This window comes from Cydia pomonella, chromosome 28, assembly GCF_033807575.1.
Source record: "Cydia pomonella isolate Wapato2018A chromosome 28, ilCydPomo1, whole genome shotgun sequence".
Lineage (NCBI taxonomy): Eukaryota > Metazoa > Arthropoda > Insecta > Lepidoptera > Tortricidae > Cydia > Cydia pomonella.
In genome coordinates, this window is record NC_084730.1 from 6,198,969 (window position 1) to 6,219,870 (window position 20,902).

General features: G+C 40.4%; 1 protein-coding gene and 1 non-coding gene across 2 annotated transcripts; one reads left to right on the top strand and one right to left on the bottom strand.

The window, feature by feature from the left end:
* LOC133532912 (transmembrane protein 145-like) lies at positions 1-20,212 on the top strand. Its single transcript, XM_061871776.1, has 16 exons — positions 1-179; positions 1,607-1,756; positions 3,153-3,289; positions 4,359-4,662; positions 5,568-5,756; positions 6,333-6,417; positions 6,850-6,989; positions 7,590-7,671; positions 8,365-8,537; positions 10,555-10,686; positions 11,547-11,634; positions 12,309-12,382; positions 14,059-14,133; positions 15,170-15,261; positions 16,699-17,153; positions 18,778-20,212. Exons 1-16 carry the CDS (start codon positions 93-95, stop codon positions 18,942-18,944), a joined length of 2,430 nt encoding a protein of 809 aa, XP_061727760.1. The 5' UTR covers positions 1-92; the 3' UTR covers positions 18,945-20,212.
* On the bottom strand, positions 8,142-8,213 carry Trnat-agu (transfer RNA threonine (anticodon AGU)). The gene has a single exon. It is a non-coding gene; the product is annotated as a tRNA-Thr (tRNA).
* Positions 20,213-20,902: the final 690 nt, after the last annotated feature.

The following is a 20,902-nucleotide window of genomic DNA, read 5'->3' on the forward strand; positions in this document are numbered from 1 at the left end:
ATTTACACCAGTTTATTTTTCAGTAACACAACCATATATTCGTAACCGAGTGGCGTAGGTACTTGGCTCGACCACAACTCCTGTATGATCAGATGGTGTTTCTACGAGCGTGCATGCTATTGCCGCTCCTGGCGGCGGCGCAGGCCAAGTGGATCGAGGGACGTATTGACACCAAAGATGTACGTAAATAATTTGTTTAAAAACGGACAACAATTATTAACAAAGACCTATGCAGACCCGCACGTGCGCGTTGTAATATATTAAGCTTTATGAGACACGCCACATCGCTTGCGTGACAACGCACTTGCACAGCATCTACGCAAACGCAGCCGGTATGTGCTCTGACCTATAAACTCCGTCTTAAGATACTCTGTCTATCTTTAGCATTTATTTTTATACTGCGACTACTTATAATATATTTAGAGCGCTATTTACTTTTCTTTTTCTTTCCCTTGTCCCGTCTACTTGGGGTCGGGTCTCCTTAATCAGGTGCGCCAGATATTTCAGTTCTGGGTTGTCGTTTCTTGAAGTGCTGCGGCTTCCGAATCCTTCGTGACATTTGACCACCGTCGCCGTGGCTTTTTGTCTTTTTGTTTTATTATGTATTTAAAATTTTGGGTCCACCCCCCGCGAAGTTTACGGGCCGCTGGATCCGTAAGGTCTGCGTGATGTTTTATATCTCTAACGAATTATGTGACACTGGGATGATGTTGTGTTGTTATGAAAGGTGATAATGGTAATGAATGTTAAGATGCGTGCTTTTGGTCGTCACCTACCTTGGGGGTTCTCGCACGAGCCTATCGCCACTTTAACTGCGAAGTCATAGTACAAAGAGTGGGGAAGTAGGTTATCTTCAAAAGCCCCGACAGTGTGCGTGCAGTGACGCATAGATACAATGGCGCACACATAGAAGCCGCGCGCGGTGTGTTTGTATGAAGATAACCTACTTCTCCACTCTTTATACTATGGCGAAGTTGTCATCTCTTCTCATGGCATGGCCGTACCAGCGTAGTCTACGTTTTAGCAATTTCTTCGTGATTGCAGCCATTTTAAAACTTCCGCGTATGTATTCGTTGCGTATCCTATCCAATCGGGTAACAATAAGAGCGCCATTTACTCCAGTTGTAAATTTGCAGTCATATTATTTTGCACTACATTTTTTTATATACTACGTTGGTGGCAAAAAAGCATACGGCCCGCCTGATGGTAAGCAGTCTCCGTAGCCTATGTACGCCTGCAACTCCAGAGAAGTTACATGCGCGTTGCCGACCATAACACCGCACCCTCATTGAGCTCTGGCAACCTTAATCACCGGTAGGAACACAACACTATGAGTAGCGTCTAGTGTTATTTAGCTGCGGTTCTCTGTAAGGTGGAGGTACTTCCCCAGTTGGGCTCTGCTCTAGATCTGGAATGACATCCGCTGTGCTGTGCTCTACCACACTAAGCTAGGCGACATTCATAATGCCCATACCTCTGTTTTGGACGTAGTTTAAGGACGTAACCGGGTCCAATAAGTAAAGTAAAGGGTAAGTAGGTCATTCAATAAATTGACCTACTTACCCTTTTGTCTATGCTACCTAAGATAACTTATAAAAACTTTCAGAACTGGGCGTTCCTCGCTCGCTTCTGCTTTCTGTCACTGGAGGGTCAATTCGAATACCTGATAGAATACGACAAGGACATGGGCACGCCGAATCTACTGCTGTATTATGATGATGATAGCCAGTGGCCGTCGGTATACCATAGTTCTAAGGTAAGAACTGTCATATACATTATCCATTACATATACCACGCGAGCCAATCGTGCAGTCTGACGCAACTAGTTGCGACTTGCGACCAATCGCGCGCGTGATGCGAACTCATCAACCAATAGCGTTGCGGCGTTACACTGCACGATTGGCTCGAATTCGTGTGCGTGACACCGCTGTACTGAGGGCCTACCGCGAACCACGTTCGACGTGTTGCCTCCCTATCACACTTACGTACGAATTTACAAGAGCGACAGAGAGGCAACACGTCGAACGTGGTTCGCGGACGGTACTCTGGCCACATTCTTATTGCCCGTAAGGCGCGTCCTTAGATATATTTCAATGCATATATCCCTAACGCTTCACTGAAAGAATAAATAAATAAATAAATAAATGTTATAGGACATTATTACACAAATTGACTAAGTCCCACAGTAAGCTCAATAAGGCTTGTGTTGAGGGTACTTAGACAACGATATATATAATAAATAAATATTTATAAATACTTAAATACATAGAAAACACCCATGACTCAGGAACAAATATCCATGCTCATCACACGAATACATGCCCTTACCAGGATTTGAACCCGGGACCATCAGCTTTGTAGGCAGGGTCACTACCCACTAGGCCAAACCGGTCGTCATTAAAAATGTTTGCATAACTGTAACAAAATTTTGGTTACTGTTTACACAAAAATTGGGACTTGCGAACTATGTGTTATAAGTTTGTAAATTTATGCAAAGTTTATTTTCTTATAACCGTAGTTTAGTTATTTAGAAAAGTTACAAAACCAGTTCGGCTATCTATTTTTTTCAGTGTTGCCGCATCACCAGGCCGAGTCAGCGCCTTGTCTATGCCATGACATATGGCTTATTAATTATGTAACATTTTTAGTGATCTAATTCTCTCGCGACCTAAACGCGTACGCGCCATGAACTTTACGGCGCTTACGACATATTGGTCGAGAGGTATACAGGTTGCGATTGCGACAGTTTCATTGTTTGCTATGGCTTCTCTATATTAATAGTAACTCAATGACTTACTTCCAGTTTGCTACGGCTCATGGGAGCCCGGGGTTCGCTTGGCAACTAACCCCAAGAATTAGCGTAGGCACTAGTTTTTACGAAAGCGACTGCTATATGACCTACCAACCCAGAGGGTAAACTAGGCCTTATTAGGATTAGTCCGGTTTCCTCACGATGTTTTCCTTCACCAAAAAGCGACTGGTAAATATCAAATGATATTTTGTACATAAAGTTCCGAAAAACTCATTGAGTACGAGCCGGGGTGTGAACCCCCGACCTCCAGATTGCAAGTCGCACACTCTCACCGTTAGGCCACCAGCGCTACAAGGATCAATAAAAAAAATTGCCAGTAACCTATTTTGTATCGTCATAGACGTGCAAGGAGCGGGAGGCTGTGCTTAACAAGGCAGGACAGAACCAAATAATCAAACTGTCCCATTGGTTCCCGGACACCGAGTACTCTGGTTGTATCGTCACTAAGGATAGCAAGGAGCTCCCGGCTGAGAAGAGGTAAATAAGGCCTTGATCAAACGTACTAAAGAGAATTTGAATAGAGTTGTATTGACAGAGAAAATTTTGTGGCCACAGTACATTTACTGCCATCTTTCGACACATGATTGTTTACAAAATTTTCTTTGTCAATACACCTCTATTTTTTTATTTTTTTATTATTATTATTATTAATTAAATATGTACAGCAAACTTTTCACTATATCTAATTATACATTTTAATTCAAACCAGCGTTTAAAGACATAGTGTGCAGTAACAGCCCAAAAAGACCGAGGCCCGTGCTAGGGCTAGTTACAATATATGTGACCCAAGTTTAGAGAGCGATCGGATTTTGGATAAGTAATTTTCCTATACCTAATATAAAATTTATTCAGTCTACGAAAAAAGCTTCAAATTCTCTTTGCACGTACCGAGTACAGTGGCGAGAGAGTGTCCTCGGCCCAGTGCTCAGTACTCAGTACTTGGCCGGAGGTACGTGTGGTCAGGGTCAAGCAAGAGCAATTAAAACGGGCTATTCTAGAAAACACAAGTGAAACTCTGAGAATAATATTCAAAGTAAATCCCGCTTATTAAGAGCCCATCAACGTGCCCACTAGCGCCACTGCTAAATAATTATGTTTATTTAAATTTAACGATATATATTTAAAAAAGGGGGCCGCTACGTACTGTATTTTGTATTTAAGTACCTTTTGAATACATCATAATAGTTTTTACGTTGCTGGATTCGTCGATCTATGAACTCAAATCAAACCCTTTTTTAAATATCTATCGTTAAATTTAAACAATCACAACTATTTTCCAGTGGCGCTAGTGAGCACGTTGATGGGCTCTTTTTACCCCAATGCACCTTAACTCGTAAAAGCGCCATCTAGTTGTATAAAAAACAGCTATAATATTTGCACTACTTTATTCAATATAAAGAATTACATTTACTACTGGGCACCTACCGTAAATTTCGATTTCCTGCATTCTCTATCCTATATCATCATCTCTGTCACTCCATAAGCATGAGCGTCATAAAGGCAAAGAGACGAATAAGTTACTAACTAACATCTAATTTATTTTCAGCTCCTCAACTACCCCCAAACCCACTAAAACAACACCAAAACCCAAAAACACAACAAACACAACCAGCGAGCCTTCAGGCCCGACCTACTATGACCAGTTCCTCAAAACTACCATGGCGTCCAAAACTACCGTCTCCGATAATTCTACCAATTCTACCACGTGGTTTGAAGTACTGCCGACGGATGAATTTTCTACTACTACAATGGCCGAAGATGAATTATGGGAAAGTATTGGGGGAGAAAATGATACGAAGTTGGAGAGGGCGAATGATGTGGAAATGATGTTTGATAATGATAATAGTAAGGTAAATCTAAGTAATGTTAAGTGACCGAAAACCTGAGTTCAACGAGGGGGGTTAGGGTCGGCAACGCGCATGTAGCTCCTCTGGAGTTGCAGGCGTACATAGGCTACAGAGACTGCTTACCATCAGGCGGGCCGTATGCTTGTTTGCCACCGACGTAGTATAAAAAAAATCGTAGGAGAATTTGCATAAAGGTAAAAATGTACATAACTGTAAGTAATGATAGTTAGTAAACGAAAATGGTAAAAACGGACTCTAAGAGACAAAGCCGCTAAAACTGCGAGCAGATGGATTACCTGATGGTAAGCTATTACCCAGCCCATGGACACCTGCAACACCAGAGGGGTCGTAAGTGCGTCGCCGGCATTTAAGATGGGAGTACACTCTTTTCTTGAAGGTTTGAAGGTCGTATTGGTCCGGAAATACAAAAGGTGACAGTTCATTAAACAGTTGAGCTGTACGAGGCAGAAAGATGTGTGAATAAAAATTAAATAAATTGGAGTTTAAATATTCTACACCATATAAAATAGATTTCAAAAGAAACAAAAACCGACAGAAAACCGCAGCCAAATAACACTAGACCCTACTCATAGTGTTGTGTTCCTGCCGGTGAGTAAGGTTGCCAGAGCTCAACGAGGGGGGGGCGGGTTTAGGGTCGGCAACGCGCATGTAACTCCTCTGGAGTTGCAGGCGTACATAGGCTACGGAGACTGCTTACCATCAGGCGGGCCGTATGCTTGTTTGCCACCGACGTAGAATAAAAAAAAAAAAGTGTATAAAAATGCTTATGCGACAGAGTGAGATGGATATGTATATGAATATTGAATGTTTCGTTTTTTGCAACCATAATGTAAATTAACGTTTCTACACTTCATTGTTGGGGTATACCTAAACGTTACAATTTCCAGCACAAAATCAAGCGCTCAACATCCGAGCTTCTCGAACGCTACCGCCGCCGTCGCCTCAACTCCATACCCAACCAGCCTGGACAGGGTTCCGTGGAACGTCTCCTGGTCTCCTGCCACAACTCTAGACGGTTCCGCTCCGCTAGGGAGCGTTGGTGGTTCATCGCAATCAGCAACTGTGATAGCCCAAAGGTACAGTCGAATTTGTTACACTAAATTTACCCTTTTAATTTAACACTTTCTAGAACGTACTAGGGATGATTAGGTCTGTTCTTACTGCTAAGAGGGAAAGGGATATCCCTTTTTCTGTCCTTCTCAGCAGAAAGTGTCCTGAAAAGAGATAGATTCAATAACCCCCTTATCGTTGCCGTCGTGACAAGGTTCTGTAGAACGTCTCCTAGTCTCTTGCCATTACTCTAGACGGTTCCGATCCGCTAGGGAGCGTTGGTGGTTCAACGCAATCAGCAACTGCGATAGTCCAAAGGTGTAGTCACAATTTTTAACTAATCTAGCGTTTAACTTGAGACCCAAATCGCCATATTTACAGAGAGCGACAAGAAAACAACATACCTTTCTTTGTCCCTTCTTAGCAGAAAATGTCCTGAATAAAAATAGATTTCATAACCCCCTTATAGGTACCACCTCAACTCCCAGTACCCAACCAACCTGGATAGGGTTCCGTGGAACATCTACTGGTCTCCTGTCACAACGGTTCCGCTAATTTTAGAGAAATTTCTAAAATTGTCAATAATTTTGACCTCTTTTTAGGGGCTGGACATCAGATATAAGTTCCTCATGACCAATGGACCAGATGGGGACTTCTGGCACGAGCATTTCTCTGCTGATGAGTTCTGTAAGTTAAAGCTTGTTTTTTGCTCATTTTAAAGGAATGGATAAAACAAGGAATTAGTATATAAGAGGAAGCCTGAAAGTTGCACCTACAGTAGAAAAACTAAGGTCCAATCGCCTTGCGTGGTACGGGCATGTGATTCGGAGGGATGAAACTCATGTGACAAGAAAGGTATTAGGAATAAATGTGGAGGGATGTAAGAGGAAAGGAAAACCAATAACAAGGATTATGAGAGATAAGATTGAAAGAAAGCAGTTGAATGATGAGATGACGAACGACGGAGAGATATGGAGGAAAAAACATGCTGCGCCGACCCCCTAGTGACGGGAAGAGGGCAAGCAAGTGATTATTAAAGGCATGTGTAAGGTTCAGGTAAGAAATGTAGTACATATGACAACATTTTTCTGGCTCCTAAAGTTATATTTGTTCTTCTAGATGTCCTTCCGGTCCTTTTGGCATATACCTTCGCCTACTTCATCGTGATGGTAGCAGTTGTGCTGTGCAGCATCGAACTGAAATCACGCCATCTTCTTCACTCCACGTACAAGTTGTTCCTCATGTCAGTGACTGCTCAGGTATGCTGTCTCTTTCCTTCTTATGTGTTCTATATACAGTAACAGTACAGCATCGAGCTGAAGTCGTGCCATCTCCTTCACTCCACGTACAAGTTGTTCCTCATGTCAGTGACTGCTCAGGTATGCTGCCTCTTTAGTTTTTTTTCTCTTTGTAATTTTTCATCACATTTGCTCTCGCAAAAGGCGTTATTACATGTAGGTGATGCGGTCCGTAAATCCTAAATTTCGACGATGTACTGTAAAATGTTTTACAATACACGTGCGAAAAGGTAATTCGCAATCGTAATTCCTTCGTCAAACATTTGTATCGTAATGAACTATTTCTGCCCATCGGAAAGCGATAACTTTCAGCCCACTGCGCCAAACTAAGTTACGTTGGAAACTAGTTAAGATTGAAATCACCGAGAAGCAATAAATTTAGGTCTGGATATTTACACACAGCATTCTCGATACAAGATAATACACTCATATACCGCTCCTCATAAGTCATCATAAATTGCCGCTTTACGGTTCCTTCGAACAGAAAAATAGTTATTTATTAATTTAAATATAGTTATAGGGTATAGTTATTTATTTAATAGTTACTAATGTTATTTTCAGCAAACTGGCGTTATAATACAGACCTTGGCTTATATTCGCTACGCTACCCACGGGTTTGGGGGCGAAGGCGCCAGAGTCGTTGGTGAGTTTTACTCATAGATGGTAGGTGTCCAGCCAGGCAGACAATAAGAACTTTAGCGATAGTTTGATAAATTTATTTTGAAGTTCACAATTTGAAATAAGATATTGCAGAAAATTGACTCTGAACGGCATGCACTCGCTCCAGAGGTGACTCGCCGACTGGTTGGCCGTTGCCGATCGCCGCGCTCTTGTCGCTGCGTCCCGCACTCCGTTTCCCCCGCGCGGCCCTCGGCGCTTGTACATTAGGGTCGTATAGATGTGCCATACCGCAATGCGACCAAATTAAAAGCACGTTTTAAAATTCCTGACAACATACCAGAAACAACCTACGTAATTTGGTCGGGTTCATTGTTACCCACCATAAAAACGGTGGGCAACAAAAAACATCTACGTCACTTAGGACTTTTCTAGTTGTTTAAGTTATGTAGCTTTGTTTTATAAGGTGTAGTGATGAAACGTGGAAAAATTCACTGTCTCGGGCGTGACTCGAACTCGCGACTCTGGATCACTAGCCCATTGCTCTGCCAACTGAGCTACCGAAACTTTACTCAATGACAGCGAATATTTCCACCGATTTGGTGTAAATATATCTCATTGGTGGACCGAACAGACAGAGAGTTCTGAGACAGTGAAGGTAGCTAATATTTTGTCCAATATAAGTAAGATTATCCCCCAAAAAAATGGTCTGTTGCAGGTCAATTTCTCTGCGGTATCTCAGAAACGACATTCCTGCTTCTGTTGGTGCTGTTAGGCAAGGGCTACACTGTGACGCGTGGAAGGCTGAAGGCTGGCTTCACAGTGAGACTTACCGTCTTCATGTGTTGTTATGTACTGGCGTATATTGCACTCTTCATCTATCAGGCAAAGGTACGTACCTACTTTATAACTACTACAAAGGTACGTATCTACTTTGTAACTACTACAAAGGTACGTACCTACTTTATAACTACTACAAAGGTACGTATCTACTTTGTAACTACTACAAAGGTACGTATCTACTTTGTAACTACTACAAAGGTACGTATCTACTTTGTAACTACTACAAAGGTACGTATCTACTTTATAACTACTATAAAAGGTACGTAAACTACTTTGTAGTAGTTACAAAGGTAGAAAGGTACGTACCTACTTTATAACTACTACAAAGGTACGTACCTACTTTATAACTACTACAAAGGTACGTACCTACTTTATAACTACTACAAAGGTACGTACCTACTTTATAACTACTAGCTACTAAATATTTTTTATTTCTCATGCTCTGAAAGAGGGTAATTGTTGTTCTAAAAAGTGTGCAGAAATTGATACGTTTCTGCAATAGAGCATTTTACTTTAAAAGTACAGATTTTTCATTTTATTACGATAAGGAGATGAAGATCTGTGAAAATTTCAACTGTTTAACTATTATGGCTCATGAGATACAGCCTGGTGACAGACAGACCCCGTTTTACCCTTTGGGCACGGAACCCTAAAAAACATGTATTTTACTTTCCTCGTATTTGAAATGAAAATTAGAATGTTTAACTCGGGTGAAAGGCATCATTTTAACCTCTGACTATTCTGTCACTGCGTTTGAGCGCCAATTTACCTGGGCGGAAATGAGTGCCTTTCATCCCTTGATTAACAGTCTTCTATTTTCTGTTCAACGGTCGGAAAAAAGTGAACTTCCATCCCGCTGCGCATAACCAAGTTGGCGCTTTCCGCCTCCGTCGAACAGAAAAATAGTATACACACCTCGGCCAGTAAATAAGAAATCCTCAGACCACATGTAACTGTAGGCCGAGGCGAAGACGAGTCATATATTTCTTAGAGTAGTAAACTCTAACCCCCTTATTCATAAACGCCTAATAAAGTTGACAAGCCGCTAATAATCGTTTGTCCCTTTCCGACGTATTGGTATGATGGAAAGGGACAAACGATTATTAACGGCTTGTCAACTTTACCAGACGTTTATGAATAAGGGGGTTAGTACATATGTAATATACTATTTCTCAAACTTGCTATGAAATGATGACATGACTTACGTCAAATTAGGTCCGGAAATACTACATATCAGGTGCGATGAGTGAAGATGATATGTAAAGGAATTTCATACTGCCTTACACACCTAGGACTGTAAAGCAACCTTCTTTTGTTTTTTAACGTCAAATTGTGACACAACGTCTTGGTATCCAACCATCAACTAGCTTCAGTTAGCTTGGTACGGTGATTTGTTGTGCATATTCGTTGCTAAGCAACGGCAGTGGCGCATCGCGCTGGCGCGCGGACTTACGCGCGCAAGTTTGTACACCGCTGATACAGTGGCGAGCCGAGTAGGTCGCCTCAAAACAAATCGACTACAATTTTTTGTTTTAATTGCAAGTTTGAGAAAAGCACTATACATATCTCGGCGAGAAACGGGGTTGCCGGCCGCGTATCTCTATCCGGCTTCGCTACGCTCAGCCAGCCAGCTACGTTTCCCGGCCTCTATAGTAATGTACTATTCCGTATGTAGATATTAATGCACTTCTTTTAAACTAGAAACTTGCATTTCAGCTCACACAATCTCACCTTGGAACCGTTTTCCAATATTTGGACTTCGATCGTTATCATGAACCTTGTCGTAATTGAATTGAAAATATTTATTTCAGATTTTACAACCATCCTTATTTGTTAGTATAACTTAGGAACTAATGTTAATTTTGTACTTATAATATTACAACTAAAATACCTAACCTATTTTCTAAATTTCAAAAATCCTATAACTTGGCGAATCCAATGCGCCAGTATAGGATTCTCAACCCTCTCTGCAATTACCTCATAAATGCACAAAGGTTGATATTGGGCTGTAACCGAGCGCGTTAATAGAAGTCTTTGGTGGTTAACGTCATTGGTTTATTTTCAGGCATTTGACCCGGGCGAAGTCCTGTACCTCTACGAGAGCCCTGCGGGTTACGGTCTTATTGTGCTACGTGTCGCGGCCTCTTGCGTCTTCGCGTATTCTGTCTTCTTCACTGTCAGGAAGTACCCGGAAAAGGTAAACGGTAATATTTCTGCCACTTAGTCGTCGTACCTATACCTTTCGATTTTTTTGTAGCTATATACGGAAGGGGTTAACCAACCTTTTACGTACAGTCCAATTCAGGTGTAAACAAACCTTTTTGTGCAAAGTTAGATACTCTAGTTCAGCAGATATCGACATTTTTTGTTTAAACTTACGATTACATAGTACGATAGGCATAGTACGATTTATCGACCACATACGCGCCAATAGAATTTTAACCTTAGCCATCCGATTTAAGGTTCAAATTAGATTGCACTTTCAGGAAATGTGACTTGTCTTCAAATGAATCATCAAAGCTGGATTTATTGGAATATATTTGAATTTTTTGGGAAAACCTTTTAGATTGGTGCGGGCTGGGTTAAAACAGGTGTTACCAAATTTTTACTTACAAACCTACTTTATCAGTAGAAAAAGGCGCTAAATTCAAATTTTCTATGGGAAGTCAACATTCCCGCCTACATTTTAAAATTTGTCGCCGTTTTCTACTGACATAGTGGTTGTGCCAGAGTGTGGATACTAGACCAGGGCTTACCAATGTTAAAACAAAAATATTACATTGCTAATCCGCGAAAAGATAACGTGCTAGTTGTGTGCAATCTTACCAATGTTTATTCACCCTTTTTTTAATATAATACATGATGTTTTATTTTAAAAGAAAACATAATAAAGCTACTTACAATTAGGAGAATCCATAATATCATCCAAATCCACAGCGCAGGCTTCGTCAAAAGCATAGATACTAAACAGAATCCGCAACAAACTTCGTCCAAACCTCTTCGCCCTCTCTTGTAAACATTAACTGTTTGAAGTATTATATTTCTCTTTTGTCACAGAACATGTTCTACTGTCCCTTCTTCATCTGCGGTACGCTCTGGTTCTACGCGGGACCGTTATTCATCCTGACTGCCAATGCTTATATAGGTATTGAACTCTTTGTATTATTTAGGTGGCAAACAAGCATATGACCCGCCTGATGGTTATCAGTTACCTGAGCCTATACTCTGTATCTTAAGGTATTTAAATAAAAGTAAACAAAATCTACCCTCAAAGGCTTAAGCTAGTTGAGGGTAGATGAAAGCATATTACATGATCAACTGACTGACTGTTGTACCTGAATATTTCTACGCCGATGCATGCAGGCAGAATATGCTGACCTAACACCCTATACTAACCAACATTGTACCATAATCTCAGAAATAAATGATTGATTGATTGATCAAATAATGTAAGTTAAAGTCAGGTCGTTCAGTGACAGATCTTGGTGGTTAATGTTAACGTTATAATTACCCGAAAGTGTACAAATTGTTTGTTTACTTTTATTTAAATACCTAAAGTTACAGAGTATAGTGGCGTGCCGTCTAAAAAAATCGATTCACAATAAAATACGTCTTTTAAAGGTGAAGTGAGTTCAAGTCCTTCTCCGAACGCAGTTCGCTGAGCACTGAGCGGACACCCGTAGTTTCAGTCATTTTTACCTACCAAAAGAAATCGATCAGTTCGATAAAAAAACACATTACGGATTATGATATAAAACGCTGAACGCACTGCAGCTTATGAAGAATTATTCACTTGAATGAATTATTTGTGATTTGCAGACAAATGGGTGAGAGAGAGCGTTGTTACTGCCGTCCTTCTCCTCATCTCCTTTAACGGACACGTCATGTTTTTGGTGAGTTTTGACCTCTAACCCCTGTGGTGTAGTATATAATTACGTAAGCATTGTAAATATAAACGTATATCTTGCGTAATTAGATCAGAATAAATCATAATCTTCATCGAAGCTGTTGTTTGTCCGTACATGGCGACCGTACCTTTTAAGGCAGCGGTATCGTTCCGCGAGTGCAAGGTTAAATAAGATGTGAGGACTAAATAAACGAATACTAAGAAGCTGTGGTGGCCGAGTGGATATGACGTCCGACTTTCAATCCGGAGGTCGTGGGTTCAAATCCTGGCTCGTACCAATGAGTTTTTCGGAACTTATGTACGAAATATCATTTGATATTTACCACTAGCTTTTCGGTGAAGGAAAACATCGTGAGGAAACCTGCATACATCTGCGAAGCAATTCAAAGGTGTATGTGAAGTCCCCAATCCGCATTGGGCTTGCGTGGGGACTATAGCCCCAGCCCTCTCGCGCATGAGAGGAGGCCTGTGCCCAGCAGTGGGACGTATATAGGCTGAGTTATTATAGTTATTATATGTGAACTACACACAGTTCGTTTGTTCGAACAGTTGAAATTAAAAACAGTGTTTTGTTATAAATCGGACAATTACATTGGAGCAGTTATACTCATGCAGGTTTTAAGGCTTAGGTGGTGTGAATTCGTTCATTCAACTTCAACTTCAACATTTATTCAGCAAATAGGCCACAAGGGCACTTTTACACGTCAACATGGAATTTACATACAAACAAAGAGAACTAAGAAGACCAAGAGTGCTTACTCCATACAACGGTTTTGTTACAAGTAGCGGAACTCTCAGTACTGCTACTCGACAATAGATGTCGCGGCAAACAAAAAGTCTAATGCTCAACGATTTTCCGCTAATATTACAACCAGAGTAAGCGTAGGAGTTGAAAATAGAGTTCCGGTTACTCTGGTTATAATATTAGCGTATGGAGTGAGCACTCTTGGTCTTCTTAATGCAAAAAAACAAGCACATCGGCAATTATAAAATAATGACGCGACGCTATTGTTGTTAAGATGGGGTGAGGTACATCTACACCACAGGAGGTAATTATCGCCCAGACAGCGTCGGGAGCAATCAGTAACACACGGAACACAAAGTGAAACCTTTTCTATATGCTACTTTTCTCACAGGGGTAGTTTATTGTAAGTTCAGTGAAAAACAAGTTATTTAATGTATTTCGTTTTTAACCCTTTAGCGCCACTTGCACCATTCCACTAACTCGTGTTAACCGGTTAAACCTGGAGTTACCATGGTGCACTTAGCACTGGGTTTGGTTTAAAGAAATTTTATTGTCTAAGAAATTAAAGAAAACATATAAATAGCTAACATAAAAACATTACACGTTCCGCAATAATCAAGCACTTATGATTATGACAATGTTTAACAATAACACAGTTGCATTGAGAATGAAACTAATGTATAAAAGATACAAGACAAGAATAATACTAGGAATCAACCCTATGGTCTGAACATAAGGTTTAGATTGAATTGGTTAGTAATAGGAACACACGAGGGTATCCTTTTTGTGTGACTTATGTGGGTTAACGGTTTAACCAGTTAACCCCGGGTTAGTTGAATGGTGCAAGTGGCTTCGATTCACCCCATCAGCGTCGAGATTTTCGCGTTGTACTCATGTTTATTGAAATATATTTTTAGTTGCTGACGCTGCCAGTATTCGCCAACAAGAATTTCCCGTACCACGTACGAACTACGCAAATTGGAGTCATGGAGGTTCGTAAATTACTTTTTAAGATCAAGACAAGACTGACATACAAAATTGATTGCTGGGAAGACCGTCATAGGCCAAGAACTCTCGTATTTCAAATAATAAATTGAATCAGGCGTTACTTTGCGGAAAACCATACTAATTAAAACCAAAAATATTACTTCGCTAAACCGCGAAAAGATAACGTGCTAGTCAATCAGTGCCAACCCGTTACTTACTTGCGTATTTTTACATGCAATTAATGTTCCCATCCTCTCACCGCAAAAATAAATACGCAAATAAAATATAACTACCTACCACTAAGGTCTCAGGAGAGAAGGAGAAGGAGGAGGGAGGAGGAGGAGGAGGAGGGATCCTGAGGATGCCTCTCAGAGGCGAAACACGGGTCATGTTTTGTATTTTTGGTGGTGGGTTGTTATATTTTGCGTATTTATTTTTGCGGTGGGAGGGTGGGAACATTAAATGCATGTAAAAATACGCAAGTAAGTATAACGGGTTAGCACTGATTGACTAGCACGTTATCTTTTCGCGGATAGCAAAGTAATATTTTTTGTTTAACCTCTCCTACGTCGCCCAGACAGAATGGAAGAGCTTCATTCTTCAGTATGAAGAATTAAAAGCGATGAAAGATATTGCAGACGGTCTTCCCTGGATTCCCATTAACCTTACACAAATAAGCCTATACCGAGAATTAATTAAACTGATTGAAAAATAAGTTTTTGGCAAAAAAATAAAATTTTGTACAACATTTTATCACTGACTGTACTTTTCTTACCACAGGCAACTACTCATCGAGACAATTCTAAAAACCCCAAAAACAATAAGGTTGCGTTGTTTTATCACAGACTTCCTATGGGCACCTCCTGTCTCCATCATCAGATCAGCTCGATGGTACCATAATATTTCATTGTCACCCGACTTACATATGTATGCAAATTTTTAGCTTCATCGGAAACCGGGAAGTGGGTCAAATTTAACTTGCAAGATTTGACCCGTATAAGATACATTGCAAGTTAAATAAGCAATGGAATATTTTCGCAGGTGACTGGAAGTTCCGGTCTAGATGGTTTTGGACACAACGCCTACCACCCGAGCCACGGGACCGCTCAGACTGTCATCATACCACTTACAAGGTATGTACACATACATTTGTTCTGTTTGTCCTTTCTAGACTGTATCATGTACCTAGTTTGTATAAATACTGCCTGTTATAAATTTCACAGTGTGTGCGAACTACGTTGTAATGCTGTGTAATTTTTTGAATCAATAAAAAAAAGTACTTAAATTAATGAATAATTGTGACGTTCCGCGGGTGAAGGTACCTTTTGGCAGTTGCTAACGTCGCGTAGCACCGCATTATTGGAGCGTCAATAAATAATAGCGTAAGCGCCAACCGCAGAGGTACAGTCAAGTCTAAAAATGTCGATACGAACAAAGTGCCAAAAATATGTATACACGACCTTATTGCCCATATATTAAGGTTTAAGACGTGACCGTACCGTGGAAAGTCAGTTTATTTTTCTTTCATCCTCTGCCTCTCTCTATATTATAACCCCCTTCAGTCATAGTCTTATTTAATTATCGTTCCGTATCAGAGGGCCTACCGCGAACACCGAATTTTGCAAATCGCTGGCATCTTTTTCTTTTACTCCAATTAAGGCGTAATTAGAGTGACAGAGAAAGATACCCGCAATTTGCGAACTTCGGTGTTCGCGGTAGGCCCTCTGATGCCCCTACAATGTGCACGTAGGTAGAAGTTTTTAAAGTGAACTTCCTCTATCAGTATCGTACCTCGTACCATTTACCACCTATTTCACACATAAGGTGATGATTTCCGTGATAAAAGTATCCTGTATTCTATGCCAGGTTATATTACTATCTTCTTGTGTGATTTAAGGTCTGTATCTTTAGGTAGTTAAATAAATGTAAACAATGTGTTATTACATTTTCGGGTACTTGAAACATTTATCAGTTAACCAACCAAATAGAAAACTGCCTGGATCTGTTCCTTCATCGTTCTTGCTTTAACCTATTTCATTAAATTAACATCATGCATGATTTTTTTTACCATTATTAATATCGGTTGAACACCGGAAACAATAAGAGTAAATAATAATAATAATTCAGCCTCTGCTGGGCACAGGCCTCCTCTCATGCGCGAGAGGGCTCGGGCTATAGTCCCCACGCTAGCCCAATGCGGATTGGGGACTTCACATACACCTTTGAATTTCTTCGCAGATGCAATAAGAGTACTTATATAAATATTCACATTATAATGTAATGTTGCATCTACCCTCAAATGGCTAAATATTCGATCTGGTTTTAGGTTCTTTACTAGGGTTGTTACGTTGAGTAAGTAATATATTGTAGTAAAACTTCTGTAAGTTTTGGCACATCGAATTGACGTGAAGAATTTTCTTGCCCAAAAAAATACCTAATTGTGGTTTGTTTACATTCTTTTAAATACCTAAACATGCAGACTATAGTAACAAACTTTGACATTTATGATATTAAAAGTAAATAAGTAGGATTTTTCGTAGGTTGGTTGATCAAAGATCTTTTTTTTTCAGACGCACAGAAGAGCTAATAGGCAACATGTACAACCAATACATGGCCACCGCCCCCCCTCTAGACACCCCCCTCAACGGCGTCAAACGAATCAACTCCCTCTCCCCCAAAAACCAACTAGTCCAACAAGATAGTACTGACACCAACACATCTGACGACATCAAACCCGTGGTCAACGAAATATTCACAGTTGAAAACCAAATGTCAAAACTAGAGTTGCCAGAGGAAAAAAATAATCTACCAAATCCAGTGTTGCCGCAGGAAAGTGTGGAAAAACTACCAAAAATGCCGCATGAGAGTGATATTGGGAATGGTAGTAGGAGTGAGTTGCCCAGTGTGTTGAGGTCGAGAAGGAATATATTGGAACCTTTGAAGAGGGAAGACGTTCCAGTGCCTTCGTGGTCGCTTGCTAAGGGACCTAGTGTTATTGCTATGCATAGGAAGACTACTAACGAAGGTATGTAAAGCCCGAAATATATGATCATTGTCAAGAAGGACTTTAATCTTTTTTTTTTATACCACGACGGTGGCAAGCAAGCATACGGCCCGCCTGATGGTAAGCAGTCACCGTAGCCTATGGACGCCTGCAACTCCAGAGGTGTTACATGCGCGTTGCCGACCCTTTAAAAATCTGTACACTCCTTTTTTGAAGAACCTCATACTGTAGACCCTCGGGAAAACCTCGGCAGATAGCTCATTCCACAACCGGAGCGTGCGCGGGAGGAAGTTCCTCTTAAACCGCACAGTGCGTGACCATTTAGGTACATTTCAGTTTAGTATGAAAAATTTAGTGCCAATGAAATTTCGCAATATGGCGCGTGATCATATATTACTGGTCAGGCTTTTTATACAAATTTACTACATATAGACTGAACTATCATCTTATGAGCAGCTATTTTAGGGAGCGCACATATTCATAAATTAGTGATCATATGGTTAATGAATTAATTAATATAAATCTTTATGGTTCATGAATATCATTTATTAATATTTATTTATTACTAGCTTTAGCCCGCGGCTTCACCCGCGTAAAGCAAATAAAAGGGTTCTCAGTTTGACCCCTATGTTTGTATGAACGCATGTAGGTATGTTTGTTTGTCCGCGATTATTAGATTTAGAATCTTGTTCTGAAAAATGCATGAAGTATTCCACAACTTTATACTTGTTAAAGTACTTCCTTATGCACAACATTTTTAGACATGTTTGAAAGTGGTAGCAATAGAACCAAACTTTGAGATGAACTTACACGGGAGCACGCCACATAAAACTGACCGTGGGAGAAACAGTCCTGACGTAGTATCTATTAGGATAACGCGGGTCTCGTTCCATAGCTCAAAAGCTAAAAAAACCCTTATAGGATCACGTGTGGCTGTCTGTCAATCTGTTACAACCGTTTTGCTCCGAAACTACTGGGCCGATTGAATTGCAATTTGGCAAAAATACTTTCAACATTTTTCATTTCCACAATATAAAATTTTTAAATAATTCCATTTTCGTAAATAACGTCCCAAAAAAACATAAAAATGACACACATATTGATATTTAGTCATTTCAACCCCATCGCACCCCAACAGGGGATTTGTATTTCACGTCCACCTCGTTAGATTTTAAAATCGTTGTTATTTTCGTAATCACCGACCCTATAAACCATAGAAATAATACCCATGTTGATTTTTAGACTTAGTCACCATATTTCCCCCCTTTTAGGGGTTGAATTCTCAAAAAACCTGAAACACGTGTTTACCTAGTCTAACTAATCTTGTTTCCCCATACAAAGTTTGGACCCCCATTTCACCCCCTTAGGGAGTAAATTTTGAAATATCCTTTCTTAGTGCACCACTAGACCTTCTAAAGAACCTACGTGCCAAATTTAGAATCTCTAGAACCAGCGGTTTAGGTTGTGCGTTGATATGTCAGTCAGTCAGTCAGTTTCTTCTTTTATATATTTAGAAGAAGAAGATAAAATGAGACGACTACACTGCATGAAAAGCTCTATTTTGCTCACTCTTTTCGCGCAGCAAAGTGCCTACGCTTATTCTTAGAAGCTTACGTGAAAATATCTATATAACACTTATTTCCAGATCCTCCAGAACCAATAACCAACGGTAAGAAAGTCCCTCCAGTCCGCAACGGTCTTCACCAGAGTTCTGGAGCCATTTCCACCATCCACGAGGGTCGGGAGCAGAGCTACCCACCACCCAGCACTCTGCAACTCTTCAATGCCAGTAGACACGAAAGTGGAGGGTAACGTGAGGGCATACACCATTCCAGAGAGACGGGAACCCACCTCCCAGCACTCTGCAACTGTTCAACGCCGGTAGGCAGGAGAGTGGGGGGTAACGTGGTCGAGTAGGGAGGGGTTAATACATGAACCTTTTGAGTTCCGCATGCTGTTCTGGTGTGCGAGCGAGAAATCGCTATATACGTATATAACACGGTCTCACACGATAAGCGTGGAAGAAATGAAATATCTGCTTGGACCAATGCCCCCCAAAAAAAGGAATGACTCCACAATATTTAAAAAAAATGTAAAGATATTTAGAGTATCGATATTATAAACTTGGTTAAGCTTGCAAAATGTAGATAAGTACTCAAGTAATATCTAATAAGTTAATTGATTAGTAATTAATTTAACTAATAGCACCAGACTTTTTTACAACCAGTAGGGCTAAGATGGTCGGCTCTTTATCATTTGTCACCATGGCTGTCACGTTCTAACAAGTATGTAAGCGCGAAAGTGACGGGCATCGTGACAAGTGATAAAAATGGAACCAATGCTGCCACTGCAGGGGCCTATTGCATAAGCGTTAAACCATCCAGGGTTAAATAACTCCGAGTTAACTGTTAACACAGGATTAAATAGTACTGGTAACTCCGGGTTTAACCGGTTAACCCCGAGTCAGGCTGGCTGGCGCAAGTGACCCTAATAGTATTAGCTTGTATTTTATACAATCGTAATATAATAGAGAGCTTTCCAGTCGCGTACTGTGATTAGGCAACGAAGCTTGCTGAGTTGCCTAAGTAAGGCACGAGATTGAAAAGCTTGATTATATCACCATTATGTACAATACTTTTTCTACGAGTCATCTAAAATAATACTTTTTTACTATGAAACCTAAATAATTAATGAAAATTGGTAAAAATAGAAATAAACGCACAACTCCCGCGCCGCGCCTGTTTAGTCTCTATGGGAGCGCGGCGGCACGTGATTGGTAATTTTTTATAGGTGTCTACAGCGTATCGATGAGTGGTATACGAAATCTTAATTCACCCATTACAGTCGACGAGTAGTAATTGTATTATGCAATTACTGGAATCACTTGTGTTATGTAAATATAAGTAGATGTACATAATAAGTCTCATCCTTTTCCCAGGCCGCTCCAATCTACAAGGTTTAAAAAAACTCCCAATATATTCCAATTAATCCAGCTTTGATGATTCATTTGAAGACAAGTCATATCTCCCATATCTATCTAATTTGAACCTTAAATCTGAATGCTAAAGCATGCCTGGAAAAGGGTTTAAAAAAGTTGTCTTTTACAAGCTTTTCAGTCGCCATCAGATATATCGGAGCGGCCGAGGTGCTCATAAATATCTGAACACGCCTCTATTGTCAACGCGTTAGAGTGCGTTCAGATATTTTTGACCACCTCGGCCGCTCCGATATATCTGATGGTGACTTGCACCAATCAATAACCCGGGGTTAACCGGTTAAACCTGGAGTCACCATGGTTACCAATTTGACACTGGGTTATCGGTTTAACTGGTTAACCGCGGGTTGTGGGATGGTGCAAGTGGCCCTTAGTTTGTTTTCAAGCAATGAAGTTTCGCAGAACACTGCTTTTTCATTGATATGTCATAGATCTCGGAATGATCTCAAATTAATTAAATTTACTTTTTTACAAGGTACCTATAGTCTGTCAAGTCATTTCCTACAGTATAGAAAAGCGGCAAATTTTACAAGCTTTTATTTACTTTCACCTGACCGTTGTCTGTTTGTAATCTAATCTTGCGAGTTAAATTTAACCCACTTCCCGGTTTCCGATGAAGCTGTAAATTTGCATACATATGTAAGTCGGGTGACAATGCAATATTATGGTACCATCGAGATGATCTGATGATGGAGACAGGAGGTGGCCATAGGAACTCTGTGATAAAACAACGCAACCTAATTGTGTTTGGGGTTTTTAGAATTGTCTCGATGAG